This window comes from Choloepus didactylus, chromosome 9 (assembly GCF_015220235.1).
Source record: "Choloepus didactylus isolate mChoDid1 chromosome 9, mChoDid1.pri, whole genome shotgun sequence".
NCBI classification, from domain to species: domain Eukaryota; kingdom Metazoa; phylum Chordata; class Mammalia; order Pilosa; family Megalonychidae; genus Choloepus; species Choloepus didactylus.
Genome location: NC_051315.1, coordinates 20,908,459 through 20,930,130, shown reverse-complemented (window position 1 = coordinate 20,930,130; position 21,672 = coordinate 20,908,459). Strand labels below are relative to the sequence as shown.

General features: G+C 38.1%; 1 protein-coding gene across 10 annotated transcripts in view; it reads left to right on the top strand.

Annotated features, from left to right (window-relative positions):
* Window positions 1-21,672, top strand: part of NCKAP5 (NCK associated protein 5) — a 1,340,286-nt gene that overhangs the window by 865,216 nt on the left and 453,398 nt on the right. For all 10 annotated transcript variants that reach the window (XR_005218940.1, XR_005218939.1, XM_037850400.1 and 7 more), the window contains one exon: window positions 1,441-1,574. Coding sequence is in view for 8 of the 10 variants with exons in the window: in XM_037850400.1 (XP_037706328.1) it covers window positions 1,441-1,574 (134 nt within the window). In the remaining 2 variants the exon portion in view is untranslated. The remainder of the gene's footprint in view (window positions 1-1,440; window positions 1,575-21,672) is intronic.

The following is a 21,672-nucleotide window of genomic DNA, read 5'->3' as shown; positions in this document are numbered from 1 at the left end:
CTGATAAATTGATACAGAGAAGAATGTGGATCATGTGTAGTAACTGGGTAGATTTGATTGTAATTAGCACATTTCTCTTCCGTACTTTTTCTTCCTTTCCAAAGATGTTAGAAAGTGACAAATGAAGATTTTATTTTATTTTTTTCTTATTTTGATAGAAGTAATTGATTGTGGGGTTAAAATGGTCCGTTGAAAAGTTAAAGACATAGAAGTTACAGGCTTAGCTTAGCAAATGGTCAGTTCCAGAGTCAATAGACAGATATATTTCCAGCACTACAGTGCATTGAGTAATGTGCTAAATACAAAATGCATATACACAGAAGACATAGTCTCTAATTTCAATCAAGTTTTTATCTAGGGAATTATGATAAATACACATGAAAATAATAATAGAAAAAAGTAAGTAAAGGCTTACAGGGTGGTGATCTGGAGAAAATCCACGTTCCTATGAATTTGCCTCATGCAGTGGCTCATATTCAGTCCCGGGTAATCCATGACTCAGATTCTTGGGGTCTGAGGAATCGGGAGACCGTGGTCTCCATTTTCCTTCTTTCCCTTTTGGAATGCATGTCCATAACCAGGCATTGCATCTTGGCTTTTCATAGTAGAATAGGTGTATCCTATACCTCAAGTGCTTAGTTTTTTATTGTTAATTTTAACAATAGTCATTGCAACATGACATGCTATAAAAATGAAAAGCAACAACAAAACAAACAAAAGAAGAAAAGAACTGAGTGAAGCTTTGTCAGTATTATCAGCAGAATCTGAGCTATGTGCTATTTACGGGTTCTGTGGGTGAATTTGTGCTGAACCATCTATTCTTAGTCACCCAGACTGTCTCTTGTAATTCCCAGTACCCATTTGTGAGATGAGCTCTTTTTCTGGGATTATAAATACGGTGGGTGGTTAGGCCTATTTTTATCCATGAAAACCTAATTGAACCAAATAAAAACTGATTCTTTAGCCTTGTTCTCATCAACAATTCTTGATTCTTCTAGAAGAAACAGTAATGTTCCCTTTAAAGCATATACCAGAGATTGAAGGGATAAAATTATTCTGAACAGGTAAAAATGATCTTATTAATTATTACTTGAATTGCTATGGATTGAAAGTGCTGTCGGATCATAGTTCTTTACAGGGAGCCATCTGGATTAGTGGAAATCGCTCAGGTTTGAAGTCAAATCAACCAGTATTCAAAATCTGTTACCTTCTGGTTCATATGACCTCACACAAATTAAATTATCTCCGATTCTTGATTTCCTGTCTCTAACAAGAGGCCTATAATAGAACATACTTCATGGAGTTGTTAGGAGGATGAAATGAATTTGTATCTATAAACCTCAAGTTAGCACTTAATAGCCAACAGCGATTATTAATTATCCTTTGTCAGAATATTTAAGAAACACTCTCCTAAAAGGCTTTCCCTTTGTGCTTTTGTAGCATGAGAAGCTGATACACGAATTGGAAGAAGAGAGACACTTGCGTCTTCAAAGTGAGAATCGGTTGCGGGAGGTGACGCTGGAGTCTGAGCACAACAGAATCCAGATGCGGGAGCTGCAACAGCAGTTCTCCAGGTAAAGTTCCCCAGCAGTGTTCCACACTGCTTCATGGGGTGCAGCTCTCCCTGCACCAGTTACACGTTCGATCGCCTTTCCATGGTGCAAGCTTCTGTTGCCTTTGGCAAGTGTAGACCTTCCATTCTGGTCAAGCCATCTGTGGCATTCACGCCAGTTTTCTAAAACTTCCCATTTGCACCTGAGCTCATTCAGTCTTTAGTGAAGCTGGTTGTCTTTTCTTTCTCTGTGCTGTCCCAAGGGTCTTCTGGTGAGTGGCAGTGGCTTTGCAGCATGTAGGAATGCCTGTGAGAGGCCAGGCTGGGGAATGAAATTTCACTGGTTCATAATCCTATTTTGAGGTAAAGAGAATGTGAACCTAATCATTGAGTAAGCTCTTACTCATTGCTTAGGGGAAACATTTAGGAGTAGTAAAAAAATGAAAATCAATTAGTTCCTTTCCTTTATAAAGAGATAACTACAATTTGAAAGGAGGACTCTGAAAAGGTAGGTCTTTTTAGATTTAATTCCAGCACAGTCAGACTCTTTCAGCTCCCAATTATTGTTAATATGGGGCCAGGTGAAGGTTCAACCTGTTTGGTAAAATCCTTTCAGTTTCATGGGGAAAAACCACAATTTATCCAATTACAGGCCTGGGAATGAACACAGGCACCCTGGGAGGGACAAATTGCTTTCACTTCCATACTTCAGCTTCCTCATTTACAAAATCAGGAGAGTATTTTTATTTCATTTCTCCCACATGAGATTATCCCAGTCAGAATCAAGTTTGAGAAGTCTTTAAGAGAAAATCGCCATGAGCAAACTGCTATCCTACTCAAAATGTGTGTCTCATCTGTAACTTTTAGTAAGGATTTGGGTAGCTATATAACTGGTGATGGATAACATTGATTTCTCATTTAGAGGCTTTTATGACGAGAGCCTCATTTTTAGATGTGTTGCCAGGAGATGCCAAAATTTAGACACCAGATTATTTACCTTATTTTGGTGAATAGCGTGAATGCTTGAGACTTTCGTTTAAGGGCTTTGGGAGGAACAGAGCAAAGAGGATGGATTACTTCTCTGCACCGTGTCATAATTTAACACCCTGTCGAAACACCTGGAGCCCGTGATAATACACAGGTGCTGTAGAAGTGCACCAATCAATAGGATAACAAATTCACGTCCCATCCCTCACAGGCTATTACTTATTCAACCTTATGCTCAATTTTTCATTCAATTTGATGGCCATTCTTATTTTATGCCTCCTCACATGAAATAATAGATCCCCTCCAAAGCAACTTTAAAACAAGCTGTGCTTTGTGATACTTCCATTTTAATGACATAGGCAGGAAGGAGGGCTATCTAGCCACTCTTTCACTGCTAATTGAGACGTCTCTGCATTCAAACTATTGATTTACAGGGTGTGAGACACATGGCACAGTAGGTTATTTTCATATGATTCCAGGTCATCTGCTGTAAATCACATGACAGTCCCATACAGATCTGAGTTACACAAGAGCCAAGGCTATATCCTAGGCTGAAAGAAAAGATAATTACATGTAAAATAAATAGCGGTTAGGTTTACATACTGCTTTTGTAGAGATTTTTTTTTTTCAAGATTATCAGTTTTCTCATGAAAAGCTTCATTGAAACTGAGTAGTTCAAGTCCAATTACAGCCTGTCAGCTAATGTAATTCAGCAAAAGATGGGGGAGGCGGGGGATATATAGATAGATTATATATATATATATAGATAGATAGATTATATATATATATATATATATATATGTATTTGTTATATAAGTATATAACAGATGAGATAATTACAATAATTTATAGACCCACTGAACCATTTCTGATGACTTTTACTTTTTAAGCATTGGGTTTGAAGGTATCTAGTTATGCTTATTTAGACAATCCTCTTACTGTGATTCAATGTCTTTGTAAAATTCTCAATATTATGGACTATAATGCATCACTCTGGGGCATCGAAGTCAGCATCCAAATGGTACTATAAGTAAGTTTTATAATCCAAACCACTGTGTTGAATTAAAAACTTTTCTGTTCATAATTTTTACTTTTTCCCCCCTGAGTTAATGAGTTCATTTTATGCATGATGATATCTGGCATGTTGGATTTCCTTGAGCATTGTTCATGGGCTGAGGTTACTTTAAAAAATCAAGCTAATAACCTCCTTTCTCAAAGGATGTGAAGGTGGCTTACAATAAAGATTTACAATAAGGCTGGTAAAATAAAAACAGAAACGAAAGCCACGCAAAGGAGAATATGGCACGTAATCGTAATTATTGAGGCCAACATGCCTTGTGAGAATGAGTATTCTTGGTAATCAAGTCAGAAAGGAAAATGTGAGGTTATGTAATTCCTGTCTCATCGATAAGGGCTACTCACCTTAAAGAGAGAGATTTTCTACCTGGTAATGAATTTGTAAGAGAATGTCTCAATAAGATCTTTCATTGAAGACGGTGAAGCGTACAATAGACAATGTGCAAGATGATGCAAATTGAGATTAAGCCGTAGACATACTATTACTTCTTCTTTGTCACTTAAATCTAAAAAGTTAAGCAGTTCCTGAATTTCATAATATATGAAATAGAAAGGCCAGGCCCATTGCTAAGTGATAACAGGTAAAACAGAAAGAACTCCAGTGTTCAAGGTTCTGAATTTAAGCATCATACCACGAATTCATGGGGACATCCAGATGTACGTGTGTTGTGTCTTTCTTACACCTCTTTTACAACTCTGGGGCCCAGAGACATAAGATGCTGAGGTTTGGCCTGGGTGGGCTGAAGTAGTTTCCTGGTGTGTAATGGGTACTTTTACACAGTAATTAAGGAGATTCTGAGTCTCAGATTTTGGGATGAGGTAAAGCAATGGAGGGGAATGTGAATAGCAGAGAAGCTCCGACAATTAGGTCCACGTAGGAAGTGGAGTTCAGCTGTCAGGATGAGTGCTCCAGGAGAGGTAGTCCTGGGCTTGATTCAGACCACTTCAGCTGTGTGATGAGCCTGGCGGCTTCAAGGCACCAGACAAACCTGAACTTTCCTGATTATCTGGGCTAATAAATAATGAGATCGCTTAGATAAATCTACAAAAATGTTTGAATGAGTATTTCTCTTATGTTACCACCAAACCTTCAGCCGCCGACCCTGCCTCCACCCTGACCTCTGAATGGGGTGCACTGAGGATCAGCAGCAGTCCGGAGTTTGGACAATAGAAGAAAGGAACTGCGTCCAGAGGTCATGTGACAGACATGAGCTCATAAATCAGAAATTGCCTGCACGAGGGTGATTCAGACTGCATAACGAGCTTGGTTCTGGCCATTGGCGTTCTTTAATGCAGAGATGTAAAAAGACACTTTCAAATTAACCCTTGTCCACAGTTGAGGAGGCACTTCAATGAGGTGGTGCTGAAAGGCAGGTTGTGGTTTCTTTAGGACACCTCTGCTCTGTCTTACTGCTTGGTGATGCACATCAAAGATGCTTCCAGATGTAGTGATCGTTTAACCCGTTGTCTGTGAGGTGTACTTGGCCGGGTGTGTCTTATGTGGGATTAGGTTTGTGCTACAGCATCCACAGTTCCGTCACTTTTCCTGTTCTTGCCATCCCTTTAACTGCTTATTTGAATTGTGATTATGCAGCCAGCCAGGATTAATGGTGTGGACTACAATACGTTTGAACTCCCAGCCCATTACTCTACCATGAGTTAATGAGCTGTTTATGCATCACCTGGACTCACTAGAAGGAACATTTTCAGGGACATTGTCTCCAAGCCGGCTAGGATAGGTTGAAGGGGGATAACAGTGATTTTTTTTTTTTTTCACAGACTTGGGAAGAAATAAAAAACTCTACAGAGTGCTCATTTCACGCAAGCCATAACACGATTTGCATGTGTGTTTGAGCTGGTCTCTTTGGAAAGAACCTAATCAATGTAGATTATGCCAAAAGCTGCTGTTCTTATCGATCGACCTCATTGTTTGTACAATAAAATAAAATACATCTGTCCTCAAAAAATGTAGTATACAGATAGAGAAGCCACATGTTTCTTGTATAGCTGTAAATGAAGTGAAATTTGTCCAAACTCAGGACAGCCATTCTTCCTACTTATTAATGGGTTATCATGCTGAGGCATGAATTGAGTTAGACAAAATTAATCATTGAGTAGTGACAGTAATAATTGTACAGGTATTTATTGTGTGACAGCTCTGTTCCACAGTATGTTCAGTGCTCTAAATTAGAATTAACCTGGGAGGCTTACCACCTGGGATAACATATTTTGTAAATTATCTGCAATTAGCAAACTATATCACACCGAAGGTATCAGGAATCAATTAGTGTTTCTCTGCTGCCTTGTTATGTTCTGTGTGTGTGTGTGTGTGTGTGTGTGTGTGCAGGTGCATGTGTGTTTTCACCATGCAGTGCAAATCTTAGTAAGGGGAACAACTAAGCTTTGCCATCCATAATTGACCAGGACAGTTAAAAATCACCCAAATGGAATCCAAGCCCTCAGTCTCTACCTCCTGAATTTCTCTGCACCTGTTCTGACCTCCTCTCCCTGCACTGTTATCAGCAGCCTTGGAGCTATTGCTTTGCTTACTGTAACGGGGATTTCTCCTGTCACAGTTGATTGCTAGTGTAAGTGTAGTCTGCTGTGTGCTGAACTTCAAGGAGACTGAAATGCCGCTGGTTTTACTGCTTAACTCATTCACTGGTCGCTGTTCACATTATTGGCTCTCAGAGGCTTTATGGAATCCGAGCGTTCATCATCTGTTCCCCATTTGGAAGCTGAGGGCACCTGGCATAGAAGGCTGTATGGAAGAGGATAATATTTCCTTAAATGTTCTACACACATAGGCCCTTCTGCCTCTGTATCTTGCCAGGTGCATTAAAAGAACATTTTCTCTATGTCTTTAGAAGGAATAAAACATAAGATGACCAAAGCTGTCAGCTGACCTTTGGACAGTCAACAGCACAGAGTGCTCCTGCTCCTCTGCTGCCTCTGTCCCCATCTCTGACTGTTCGCCAACTTTAACCTGTCCCAGATAGGCTTTAACCTATCCTCTGCATGTGTTGTTCCTCCTCATGCACCTAGAGGGCAATTTTCTATTAATTTCGAGTTGCTATTTTCACACCATCAGTGATATTCTTGGATGAGACGTTTCATAAAATCAGGGTGTCTCATCTGTTCTTTGGTATAAGTCGACCAAAAGTTTAAAATGACAAAGCAACATTGATTAAATGATAAATTTTCTTCAAATTACAACAGATGGAAGAAAAGATTTTAAATGGCATTTTTGAAAATGCCTGGTTAATGTAATGTGGATATTTTGATGTCAAAGTTTTATATTTTAGCAATCTAATATGGAAGCTCTTGCTTGAGCTAAGCAAAGGGGGAGACGAAAACCAACTCTGTAGAGAACTGGAGAGAGAGGAGGCCATTTTCAGCTCCCTGGGCAGTCACTAACTTACCGAAAGCTGAATGTTCCTTTGTTCCCTCCTATTTCTGTTTCTTCATAAGAAAAAATGACATTGTCACATTTTTCTTCTTAAATTCTTAAAAGAGCTGTGCGTGATTGAGAAGACAATACGAAGGTCCTATTATTCATCCCTGTTTGGAGAAAACAATGTCAGCATTGAGTTTAGTTCCAATTTCATTCCAGGGAGCACTAACCTGTTAAACAGTGCTTTAGGTTCTGGTTTCCACCCCAATTCTAGCTTAATAACTTTGCTTAAGTAATTTAACCTTTCTTGGTCTCCATTTCCTCATCTGTAAAATGAAGAAGTTGTATCACATTAGAGCTCCAAAGCTTGCTTTTTATGCTTTTTTTTTTTTTTTTTTTTTAAAAAAAAAGAGGGTATTAGAACTGAAATGCATTTATTGGGCACACTTATAATTACATCGTTCTAACCAGGACTTCTTGAAATGTCCTACAACAGACTTTCACGTTGAGCGCTTAGAGTGGCCCCGACTTTCTCTCCCTTCTGTAATCACAGTGAGGTTCTCTGCAGCTGGGTCTTGACCATGTCTATTTTGGTTACTTGTCTCTGGAGAAGCTGAGATTAGAAAGCTGCCAAGCCCAGATGAAAAATTTCTGTTGAGGACAGCCCAAAATTAAATACTGAGGATCCTGACTAGCAAAAGGAAGTTAAGATACTCTGCTGTGGACATACCAGTTATTACCCTTGGCTCTGATGTAGTCTACTTCAGGATTTATTTGAACTGGTTTGGGAAAAAAGCCTGAACAGAGAGAAATTTATGACAACCAGAATTGTTTTCATTTCCAAATATTTTCTCTAAAGAAGTAGCCATCAATAAAAATACCAGTGACTTAGTCTCTCCTCTAAATATATTTTCAGTGACCTATTATAACACCTAATGTGTTAGCACCACCTAAAACATCTTTTCTTTTAAAAAAATAAACGCAGGATGTAGAAGAGTATGTTTTGTTTCAGAACTGGAAACAAAATTTTCTCCTACTCTCACTTTTTTTTTTTTTAAGTTCACAGAAATCCACTCTTTTTTAGGTTTACCCTTTGATAAGTTTTGACAAGCATACACTGTGACATAACCAGCACCATAGTAAAGACATAGACTATCTCCATGCCCTTGAAAAGTTCCTTCATTCTTCTTTCGTGTCATTTCTCTCCCCACACCCAAAGGCCTCGGTAACAACTGATCTGATTTCTCTCCTGATAGTTTTGCCTTTTCCATAAGATTTTATAAATGAAATCACCAGTTGCTTAACCTTTTTGTGTCTGGCTTCTTTCACTTGGCATGCTTATTTTGAGATAGACCCATGTCTGTGCAGAGGTATCAGTAGTTCATCCCTTTTTATTGCTGAGTAGTATTCCGTTGTATAGATGTGCCACTGTTTGTTTAACCATTCATCAGCTGATGAACATTGGGGGTTCTTCCAGTTTTTGGTGATTATGATTAAGGCTGCTACAGACATTTGTGTCTAGGTCTTTGTGTGCATGTGTGTGTGTGTTTCTCTTAGGTAAATAAGTAAGAGTGGGGTTGCTGAATCATATAGTAAGTATAGTTTAACTTTATAAGAAACTGCCAAACAGTTTTTTAAAGTAGCTGTGCCATTTTGTATTCTAACTAGCAATGTATGGGAGTTCTCATTGTTCCACATCAGTACATGCTTTTTGAAAGATGAAACAGAAACAGAAAACCACATCAAACAAATGTTCGAATGAGTGAACACTCTAGTAAACCAACACCAGCCCACAGCTTGGAAGACCATCAAGTGTGTGATCCCAGTCTTAACCTCCATCTTATCCCCATAAGAAACCATTATCCTAACTTTTATAGCAATTATTTTCTTAGTTTTATCATTCCATGTACATCCTTAAACAATTTAGTTTATCTTGCCCATTTAAAAAAATATTGGGTTACTCCTTTTAATCTCTTTAAACCTGTAGGAAGCCTCCATTCCTTCCTTTTCTTTCATATTTATCTGTTGAATCCAGGGCATTTCCTCTGCAGAGTGTCCCAGAGTCTGAATTTTGCTGATTGCATATTATTGGGTGCAGTTCAACATGCTCCTCTTTCCTCTGTATTTTCTACAAATTGGCAGCTATGTCCATTCATTCCTCTTAACAATGATCTAAATAAAGAGTTAAAGATGGTTGCTTATCCAAGGAGCAAGAACATTTCTCTTATTTTTGTGCATCTCTTATATCACTATCTTTGCCACTAGTAGGCATTCAATAAATATTTATTGATTGAAAAAATGAATGAATGAATGAATGAATGTCTTCACTAGAGCAGAAAGATGCAGTCAGAATTGTACTATGGAAAAAGACTTAGGTTAAACATGTGGAAGAATTTTACAGACAGCGGTTTTATGGTGGAAATTTGTTTCTAAGGGAGACTGTAGAATGGCCATTTCCAGGGATCTTTAAAATTTTGATAATACTCATCATTTTTAGAGTTATAAACCACAATGGCCATGGAGGGTGAAGGCCTGATTTCCCATTCTGAGGTTCTATTATAGAGTGCTCACCTATAAAAGATGAGTTGACTGTTTCATAATATTCTTTGCAGAATTCCTTCCTGCAGGGCACTAAATGGAATTTGGTGAATTGAAAGTTTACTTCCCATAGGGTAAAGTTTACTTTCAGAGATTGTTTTATGACCCTCAGAAAACATTTATATCAGTCTGTCTGGGGTTGAGTATGGGACAAAAATGAAAGCAGCAGGCCTAGTAGTGTAGATCGTAGTTTTGCTTACCTTTAGATTATGTAGACAGAATATTTAATGAATGGCATTCCTGCAGAGTATATCCCAGGTGCTGACTGTAAACACTCGGAACTGTTCTTTGGCATCTTTTGTGTAAACAACTTGCGAAAAATATACTTCAGTTAAGATGGCTCTTGTTTATAAATGTGTACATCTGCTGCTAACAAACGGCCTAGAACTTTTACGGATGCTTCCTGAGAATAGTGTAGGGGACATAGCTATGCTGAAGCTACAGGGTTCTGACAAAAGAAAGGTGTTGTAGTTTTCATTAAATTGTGTTTCAGAATTCTTTTCACATTTCTCCTGAACAAAGGTTTTCATCTGTCATTTGTAGTAGTAGCATTTTGAACACCGCTTCTAAGATAAATATGCAAGCGACAGGATGCATTTTCTCAAAACACAGGTATGGGTTTGTTTTTCCGTATTTAATCTCTATAATCATTTCAAGCTGTTATTTTTATATTAAGTGTTTTTATTAATATGGCTATCAACATGGCCACAAAAATGATGACAGTGTTTTACACTTCTTTTGTTTCTCATTGCTTCCAAAGCCATTCCCTACAATAATTCATTTCATTTTTTCCACAACTTTATCCATGCTAGGCAGAGCCTATTGTAACACCATAATTTTGATAAATACAATATTGTAACTTAAAAATGAAATAACTTCTTCAAGGTCACGGGGTTAGGTGGACCCAAATCTACAATCCGATTTCTCTACTTAGAGTCTAGTGCTCTTCCTCCTCCTCCATCATTCATTCATTCATTTTCTCAGTTTATAAGCCATGATTGAAACTCAAGTTTCAAATGATTTTAGAAGCGATCTTTTTCATACAGATTTCAGTCTTGATCATGGACACAGGCTTTGCCACTGGTGGTGTTTCTTAAACTTGCTCATCATGCCACTGGATGGTATTCCAGAGGAACTTGGGCCAGGGGAATAAATAGAATATATTAAATTAAAAAGGAAAATTTTATAACCACCACATCCACATTCCAAAATTCATAAGGAAAGCCCGATAGTTTTGTCTTTAGTAACTCTTTCATGGTCTCTGTTTTTTTCTTAGTATATTTTCACACTACATTATCAAACCAGCTGTGTGCTAATGTTTCCAAACATCTAGACCACCATCAAATTGCAACTCCATGTATTGCATGGACTGCGTAGCCACTGAATTTCATTAAGATGACCAAATTTTCCCTTCACTGTTGACTTGAACAATGCATATTGAGCTAACAAAACCCAACTTCAAATTCACCTTATCCCTGATGCCTTTTATTATATTCCACTTCTTTCATTTGATTGCTACTTTAATTACATAGTTGTACATTTCTTTTTTTGGCAAACATTTTTGGGACCTGGATATGATGTATCTCTTCTAATATTAATATAAACTTATTATGGGTCTAACCTGGCACATAGTAGGTGCTCAATAAATGTTGGAATAAATGAATAAAGTAATATTTCAGATGACCCATGCTGCTGTTTTAGGCTATTGCTTACAGAGTTATCACTGGATGATATTCACACATCCTTTTCAAATGTATTTAGCTAAGTAACTTCCAGGTTTCTAATTTATATACATTTTTATTTAATTTTTAAATAGAATTTTCTGCCCAGAGGTATTTTGAATTATGGGTAAATTTTTGCAGGCACTGCTGAGATCAAAATATGACAATTTCAAAAATGACAACATTGATCTGGTTCTGTGCCAAGCAAGGGAGATGCAAAAATAAGCAAGTCATGCCCACTGCTCTTAAGGATTTTAGCATGAAAGAAGAGACACACATGAAAAAAAAACAAACATTAGAGGGAATCAAATCTTTGTTATAAGACACGGAGAAAACATAACCTAAGAAAAACACTGCAGGCCAGAAAGGGGTTCAGTTCAAATGATTGTTGAAGAGCATTTAGGTGAGGAGGGTGAAATAGAGAACAGAGGGAAGGACATTTTGGGTTAAGATTGCAGAATGCACCCATAGGCCTTAGGGTGTGAGCACTCAGCATCTTTCAGAAGTAGCCAACAGCTGGGTGTTCCTGGAGCTCAGTTCCTTTAAGGCCCTGATGGAAGCAAACGAGACATTTGAACTGGGCCTTCGTTGGTCCCTTGCTCCTTGAGCAGTGAAAGAAAACCCTCCCTCCCTCTTCAGTGCCTGGCTCTTGAATTCCTCAATCACAGAAGTCAATCTTACTTTGCACCCTTTTCTTGAAGCCCAGCGGTCACCTTTGATGTCAGAAACACTTTAAAATGATCTCTATTCCCTCAGTCGTTCACATTATTGTCAAGAGAGTCCCTGGTGAAATAGTAATATATTTAGTATATTTCCAATATGCGTGACACATATAACGCTTGCAAGTCTATTGCCTTTTCAGAAACAATCACCGAGGCACACGATATGTCATCAAGAAATACCCTACAGGTCTTTCTAATAGAGATTCTGCAGACCCAGACTTTCTAAGCAGGCTCGCTGGAGTAAAGAATTGAGTGGTAAAACTTTAGTTATTGCCTCAATGCGCCCAAAGCCCAGTTCAGGAAAGGCCAGGACCTTGGAGGTTACACTGGCAGCAAGAACATCCATCATTTAATAAAACCTGGGGAGGCAGAGGACTAGGTCTCAGTGCACAGGGAAAGAACTTTTAGATGTGAAAAGCAACATACTCAAAACTTTTGCAGTGACTCTTTAAAACATAAAACCCAGGAAGTGTGTGTGCTTACCTTACTTATTTTTTATTAACAGTTAAAAAGTACCATGTACCACGTATTAAACTAGGCACCAGGGATGTCACAGTGAAACAAAATAGATAAATGCCCCTTTCTCATGCAAGGAATACTATATGTAACTTAATTCTTATAAAAACCCTTCATGGAAGATATTTGTATTATCTTTTTTATAGTTGAGGAAACTGAGGCTCAGAGGTATTAAGTAGCTTTTCCACAGTCATACAGCTTAAATGTATTATATAATTTATAGATTATATAATTTATAATTATATTATTATATAATTTATAGATTACAAATTATAATTTATATATTATAATATATGCATGTATTACAAGCTGGTATTTGAACTCAGTCTGACTCTTAACCATTATTCTCTATTGTCTCCTGTTTCTGTTCATTTATTGAGTATTGACCTCAGACCGGTTGCTTTTCTTGGTGCTTTAAACATGTTATCTCGTTGCGTGCAATCCCTGAGGAAGTGTTAGCACCTGTATTTCAAAGATGAGGAAAATAAGGCCCAGGGAGGGTCAGCACTTGCACAGGGTCACACAGCCCCTGAACGGCTGAGCCAGAACTCATCCTCGGTCTGCCTGACCCAAGTCATTCTCCTTTTTCCTGAAGTTCACTCCAAAACTTAATTCATGTTAAGCATCTCAAATAGTGAGTCTTTCTTTCAAGGCAATCTTTATCTTTGGAGCAAGTAAACAAAGTCATTGTTTCAAATATATACTAGTTTACTGAAACCTTTCTTCCTTGTGCTTTGATAATCTATAAATTTATCTATTTGTTGCTTGAAATACGTTCTACTTGATGTTTGACAGATCTCTCTATCACTTTGTAATATGACACAAAACTTTGTTTGGGGTGTATATTTTCAAGCCAACTCATTGTAAAATGTATAAAACATCATTAGGATTAAGTTCATAAATCAATATGCTCTTTTTTGGAATTACTGGATGAATGAATCTTTACCAATTTGAGAAACTGGTCTTCAGTTCAATTTAAAGTGAATGCTGGCTGTAAATAGGAATATTTATGGAGTCCAGCATCCTTTTCCTATACTACTTCTCAAAAATAGTCATCTAATTTTTCTCCTAATTTTCATATAGAATATAATCATCAAATCAGCAGAAGAAATTGAAAAAAGCAGGTGGAGAAAATTGTGTGTATTATGCTATAATTTATCTAAGAAAAGGTAGGATGTGTACGTGTGTGTTTGCATGTATGTATACACTTAAAGAAATATATGGAAGGAGATATATTTGAAAGGATAAACTGAAACTTCAAAACATAATTAACTGTGGGGAGAAAGAGACAACAGGGGATGGGACAAAAGTAGAAACTAGATTTCTCTGAGTAAACTTTGTTTTGAGGATTTAACTGTAGAAATATGTAAATGTTTAGTAAAATTATAACATAAAATCAAATTTTAAAAATTCCTAAAACTTGAAAGCAAAATAAAACAAATAAATCTGACTGCGTATCTATTTGATGGCAAAACTACACAGAAAGAATCATTTGAAGTGACTTCAAAGCATGCAAGTTTATACATTCATTGTGAAATAGAGCTTAAGGGCAAAAAAGAAACATACACAAAACTTACTTGTATTTTGTAATCATGTGGTTGGAGGGAGTGTTGGCCTCCTTATTGTGAGAGACTGGCTATAAAGAGTTCAGGATTCAATTTGAAAAGGCTTCCATCTGTCAAAAATGGCTCAATTTGTGTGTCAATAAGAATAATAACTGCAGTATATTGAAACACATCAGCTATGTTTAAATCCTGTCATTCATAATGATACAAAACAACCTCAACAAAACCTTTAGAGGATGCTAGGGAACCAACTCATTTGTTTCAAACCAGACAAATAAAGGGAAAGAATCAAGTATATATCCTATGTTTCCTTTAAGAATGGTAACTAAATAGCTGCTAAGGGGAAGTTTTTCTTTATAGAATATTTCAGCTAATAATTGAAAAAGGAATGATACCATTAGAATATATTTTGCAACTCCTAATGAAATAATGGATGTAGGCAGCAATATCATTGGCAGCTAAAATAACAGAGGGACAAGTATGCATTATTTACTCCTGATGGAACTTCCCAGTACCACCTATAAAGCCGTCTTGCCAAAAAAAAAAAGGGACCTGAATCTAATTAGGCCCGTAGGTCTAATGGCCAATTTACAGGGAACATCATGAGGATAGAGTCTGCAAAACCTAAATTCTGGGAAATGGTATAGAATCAACAATCTGGTTTCTCCAACAAATAATTTGCAAGGAAGGAAAAAGGGTTGAGGAGTATCTATAGATTAAAAGAGAATCAAGTGGCATTGTATGAACCTTATTTGGATCCTGATTTAAACTGTAAAAGGAAAAAAAATGAGACAATGTGAATATATGAAGTAGTTGGAAGAATTGTATACTTCCTGGATGTGTGCTATTGTTAATGTTTTTAAGTATGATAAAATATCATTAAGATTTTTAAAAGAGTCCTTACCCTTTAAATATATATACAAGATAAATATGGCTGAAAACATATGATTATGTGATTTGCTTCAAATAATATAGAGGGGGGATTTGGGGTAAAGTTGAAACAAGACCGACCACGAGTTGGTTATTATTGATGCTGAGAGATGGGCCATGGGAGTTTCTTATATTGTAACGTCTCCTTTTGTAGATGTTCATAATTTTTCCTGATGTTCAAAGATGAAAATACCTCAAATATGCTATTTTATAGTTGTGTAGTATTAGTTATAATTTTAGTTTTTCTTAAGAAACTAACAGAACTTACTACAAGTGCTCTCTCATATGTGAGGGTATAATTTTCTTAAACTAACTCTGCTACAGGTCTGCCCCTAGCATTTGCAGGATCTAGAGCAAGAGTAAAAGTGGTACCCCTCATGCCACATGTCTAAATACTTAAGCATCATAAATCAAGCTAGCAAACAGCCAAATAAAATGTGTCCTACTCCCCTACCTTGAGGAATATGCCTTCATCATGACCGGTGAGGCCAAATTTGACTTTAGAACTCTCAGACTCCTTGGAGTTTTGTGCTGGAACATGGCAGTGGTCCTGGGAGAACTGGTTCCCCACCTCCACCTGCAGCACAGCCCTTCAGTCTACTCCCTGTCTCTTCCTGAGGCAGCGCCATCTTCCCACATTGCACGGGCCTCAGGTGCACATGTGGGTCCTAGCCCAGCCTGTGTGTCAACCCTGGGTTTGCAGCCTTGCATGCTGCCCCTCCTTGGCAGCCCTTGGCCTGGGGTGCACACAGAGGCTCACATGGAGCTCAGGGCCAGTTGGAAGGAAACTCCTTGTTCAAAAGTACCCAGAGTATCATGAGGCAGAAGGAAGGCACAGATTGTGCGTGGGCACATACCCGGACCCCCAGGACTCCTCAGCTCAGAGCTGAGTGACTGCAGAAGGATCATGGTGGAGCCTACTAAAGCTCAGGGCCCAGAGCTCAGCATCTTGTGCTGTATCTAAGGGTGACACGGATCTGTCAGGTTAAATTCTACAGTCGTTACGGGAACCCTTTGTTTTGCTTCTGTGATTTAAAATTTGTAATTGCTTATGACTTTTGACTTTTGAAAATATTAATAATAATTTAACTGATAGAAATACAAATTAGACATTACTCTTCTTACAAAAAAAAACTTGTATTTTCTGTCCTCAAAGTGTATTCTGCAACTTCAGAGGATTCAGTGGCTGATGTGCTTTGTGGAATTAACACCAGCTCAGAACATATCTGGGGGTAGGGGGACAACCAAAAACCTAATTCTCTAAACTAACCTTGAAAGAAGAGATTCTTCTCTGAGCAGCCCCGAAGGCAGCAGAACTGGTCTAGCACCTGACCTCTGCAACACAAAAGCTGCTGCGAACAGCCAGAGAGAAACTGTTCTGAAAAATTGGCAGAAAACTTTCCCGGAACAGAGAATTATAATCCCATGAACAACTGGTAACAGAATTCAGCAAGGATAACTCCCTCATTGCCTTCTGGCCTGTCATCTGGGGACATGTTTCGTTCTCTCCATTTGCCAGCAGTAGACTCCCCACAAACATCTGGCCCTGGGTCAAACTCTAATAGAAATAAGACAACCAGCCATGGGACAGTTCTGCTCCACCACAGTGACCTTGGGCCCAATTTAGTGGCATCTGGATATTAGCAGGAGACAAATATAGGGTAGTTTTGACAATAATTTTATATTAAACCAAATGGCTGCTACTCATCTGTCTACAAAAAGGCTTGGAAGGGATTCCAGTGCTTCTGTGTCTTACTGCAGGTGGCCTTGCCATTCTTATGGATGATGGCTTGTAGTTTCAGCTGAAAGTTAGCATGGAAAGTGTACCTAATTATACCATTAATCCATTGCTTCAACAGCTATTTATAATGTCTCATTACTAGATACCGGGCACTGTTCCACATGTCATGTGTGTTTGTATGAGCGTGCACTCGTTTAATCCTTGTAGCTAACCAGTGATGTGAATAACATCATAGCCCTTTTAAAGATGAGTAAACTGAGACTCGGAGAGCTAAGGGCAGAAGACCAGAAAGTACCTCTATATAGCATTTGACATGCATTTTCTTTCACTCCTAAAATTTAAATGTTGCACTGTCCTTGATCTTCTCATTTTTTACTATGGAGAAATTTCAACTTCTGTCTCTGAGCCAGAATTCTATTCCCATGTCCCATCATATGCTCTGTTAATTCATCTAGGATTTTAGTACCTATGCATTACCCTTTGTGGGAATGGGGGTTTGGGGGAAGAAGCAGGTTTTCACTACTCATAATCTACTCATTGTCTTCTCTAATGAGTCCCTTTTCCTAGGACTAAAATGTCATGCGATTTTTCTCGTAATTTATCTTTTACTCCATGGTTACTGTTTGTATTTTTCATATAAGCATCCTGTTGACCAGATGTCCATCCAAGCCCAGTATGAATGAGGCTCTTGAGTGAAACCGGAACTGATTACAATGAAGAAGAAACATTTCCACTTACATTGCCCTCTCTGCACCCAGTGTACCAGGGCCAGTCTGCATCAGATCACACTGCTTTAAATGACATTCTTGCTTCCATGGGAATTATTGCAGAGGGGTCTGAGGGGAGTGGAGGACACAGGGACATTCGTAGAGTGCTCTACTATCCATGGCCTCTTCCTGAACAAACTCTAGGTATTGACTATCATGAATACTGTGGTTCAGCTGACTTAATTATAAATGAGCTGATCTTAATCACTGATTTACAGGCCCTCTCTATCTTCCCCCGAACAATGTGAATCTTATACTTTTTGTGCATCTCTCTTGGCAGCAGGAGTACAGTCTGCATCCACCAAACATTAGCTGGTGAAGAAAAGCTAGGGGTTAAATTTCCTGCATGATACATGTCACTCCACCACCTTTACCCACCCCACCCCCTCAAGGGAGCAGAGCTGGATGCATGTGAGTACAGCTAATGTGATTATCAGAAACGATATTCAGCTCTTTCTTCCCCTAATAGACAGACAAAGTACTGGGTTGTCGCAATGCCCAATTACTTCCCTCCTGATTGACAGAGCACCAGCCCGTGTCCTAAGCCTGCTTCCCCCAGTGCCTTTGCACTAACATGCATTTCCCTAGTTTCTGGACCTCCCCACCGTCAGCACCTGGGACAGCGGCAACCACTAGGGCCAGCCTCCTGATAGGACCGGCCCCAGGGCTCCATTAACTGTAAATACCTTGATTGTCATTCCTGCTTATTTTAGAAATAATCCTGAATCTGCTTTTTTTTTTTTTTTAAGTAATCATTTGCAAAATCAAACACTTTATTAGTAACAAATAACTGGAGACACTTCACAAATGATTGTGAGTTACAATGCTACCACTGAGAACTGTTGCGGGAGCCCACAGAGGGAAATGAAGTCTTTCCAATGAGAACATTTAAGCACCTAAAAGACTGGCTCAGGAACATCTCCTGCAGGCGGTGGGGCAAAAGGGGTGACTAGAAACTCCAGTTACTGCAAGGCTGGCAGGCAGTGAGTAATGTGCTTTGCTCTTTGATTGCATTTCTTCTTTTGCTCTGAAGCCTTCTTGTATCAGCGCCAAGGAAATGAGTAATTTGTGTCAGCTGGGAGCAAAATCAGAATAATTTATTTACTTGAATGTTGTGTTTCTGCATGTTTCTGTGGCTACTTCATGTAATAATTGAATTTATGATGCTGTTATTTTTTTCTGAGCTTCATTATAGGACTTCCCTGGCATATTTGGATGGAAATGTTTAATACTTAGTTTTACATTTTTTTTTCACAGAAGTACTTAACTTGGTTCCATTGTGAAGGCCTAATAAAATCAATTCTTGATAAATACTTTTAATACCCATAAATATTTGAATTCAAAAGAATGCTTCATTTGAAAAAAGGCTTTCACAAAATATTAAACTTCTAAATTACTGTAACTATATTTTGGTAGCACACCAGGTGAACTTAATATGAAACCTAGTGATTTTAAGCCCTTAAAATAAGTGTATATAAAATAAAATATAGTAACAGCATGAATTTAATACCTCCTAGTGTTCTACTACCTATATCCTTGGCAGTAACTGTCAGACTATCTTATTAGGTTCGATACATTTGCAAGAACATGGAAGATATAATTCTCATAAATCTTGGCAGAAAGCATTGCAGATTTAGTGGTACAAAGTTGCCAATTTCTTGATTTATTATTGAATCAACTTTATAATATTTACCTTACAGATGAAGGAAAAATGGTTTTCAGTAATACATATTGTGATTTCCAAATTGCTTGGTAAAATTTTGTTTCTGTAATATTCTGAGCACACATCTCTCAATCTAGGTTTAAAATGTCTGATTATATAGCTCTTAGATATGTTACAACACAGGGAATTTTTATACATGCTCAATAATGGTTTGGTGGAATTGTTCCTTTTACAAATCAATGCAAGAGTTAATGGTTGGACCTTAACAAGATGTGGAGGAAGGAGGAAGGAAATGTCTGTAGACTTGATCAACATTATAGACTATAATATAATTTCCCCCAAGTATTAAAGAAATTATGATTTTTATATAAGAAAGGGCTAAAGGAGGTTGTTATAGTGAGAGTGGAACCCCCCACGTTCATTCATTCATTCATTCATTCACACAGACCCCCACTGTGATAGTGACTGTTTGATCCAAGGTTAGGAAGGAGAGCTAAGGAAAGACTTATATTGAAAACAGAGGCTCTGTTCTGAAATGCTGGCACGTCCAAAGCAGATGCTGCATTCTAGCATTCCTCTATCTTATTCAGTGCTGTCAGGCCCTAACCAGAATGTTCATTGTCTTGGTAAATATTTCTCAGTGTCTACTGTGTACAAGTTTCAGGCTTTCAAGACTAACAGAGACACAGAGTAGAATTAAACACATGACCTGGCTTATTCTAAATCAAACCTAGGGATCCCTAGAAAAACAGGAAACTAAGATAGTCTTCAAGTTAAATTAGCAGAGTTTTTAAATATTCATCATCTTCTCTAATGAGTCAATAAAAGAGGGGATAGGGACTTGAATTACAGTTGAGATATTTAGTCTGGAATTAATACAACTGTGTCCTAATAATAGAATGGTTAAATATTAGAGAAACTATTGGAAATGAGGTTCATATTTTAGATAACAAGCATGGTTAAATCTTTTTCTTTCCTGGGGCTGGGGAGATGGACTAGATAATCTTTAAAGTTATTTCCTACCTTGAAGGATATGCCTTCTACATGGAATGAAATAAGAAAACCATTTAGATGAGGTGCTAACTTGTTTTGTAAGGGTCTATTTCCCCTAATAGCAGGAGCATCCCAAGGCCAAGCGCTCTCTCTGTTTATATTTGTATCTGTGGAACTTAGCACAAAGCCCATCGCCCATGAGCATTTAGTAAATACTGACTACACTTGCTAATCATCGACTGGCCAGCAAGGCCCATCTGGGGTACATCAGGGGCATTTTTTCTTCTGCGTGCAGATGGGCCAGTATTTTACAAAACTCTAAATCTGAAAACTCAGCAAATGAACATATGGATTTACTAATGTTCAATTAAGGCGTGCTAGTTATGTTTGTTGTGCAGTTTTACTGCAAAGCTCCTTTAAGTAGAAAACTCCTCTGCCGCTTGGCAGCTAGCATTTAAATTTCCAAAATGTCATTTGCACCCAATTTTGCAGTAACTAAGCTTTTATGCAAAACGAAATACATGGGTAAAAAGTCCATGAATTGATGTGCAATTCCAGTCATGACCCATACAGCCTGTCAGAAACATTGGCATCCTTTTAGGCTGCGAAAGTTAGATGATGAGGAGGAGGTTGTTGGGAGCTGACTGTGGAAACTTCTACCCTGTGGGACTTTGCAGAACCCCATGTGAATGGTGTGCTGTAGGTGATCACCCGCAGGAAGCAAGAGCCCTTAGCTAATCCTTTCTGAGCTAAAGTTTTGGAGCCTTTGATGATTTAAAAATGACCTTTTCACGAATCTACAATAGTTTGGATGCAGGCAGCAGTGGAGTGAACTAAAAATTGCTCCCCTATACAGCCAGACAAACAATGAGCTTGACATTTGAAAAACAGAAGGGAGACAGTGTCACACATTGAAAAATCCACCAGACTGGTTTTCATAAGCCCATTGCGTTGGTTTCGGTCTCATAGATATGGAGCTGAGCAATTCCCTTAATTTCCTGGAGGCCTCAGTTTCCTCATTTCTAAAATAAACTCTTGGGTTCTTTCTCCCGTAACATTTTATGAATCAATAAATTTTTTCAAACTTCTAAAGCAGCTGTTTCTATAATTCTGTTCACTCTTTCAATAGTCTTGTATAACCATATTTTTTTAAAAAACCTGCTATTTTTATGGTTAATACAAGTTCTGCCTCACCACTTCCCAACAGCATTTGAGAATAAGGGAAGTCATTACTTAGAAATGACTCAAATATCACTCTTTACATGTTTTCTGAAACAGTATGACCTTTACTCAGATTTCCATGAATGGGAAGAAAGCATTTATTTCCCCTCTGGAGAGTAGGTAAAAGTAGTAGCTGGGCAGATGCTATCAAGTGTATCCCCAAATGACTGCCCACTGAGTAGGTGCTGCTGTCCTGTGTCTCATGAAGGATGTAATGGGATGGTC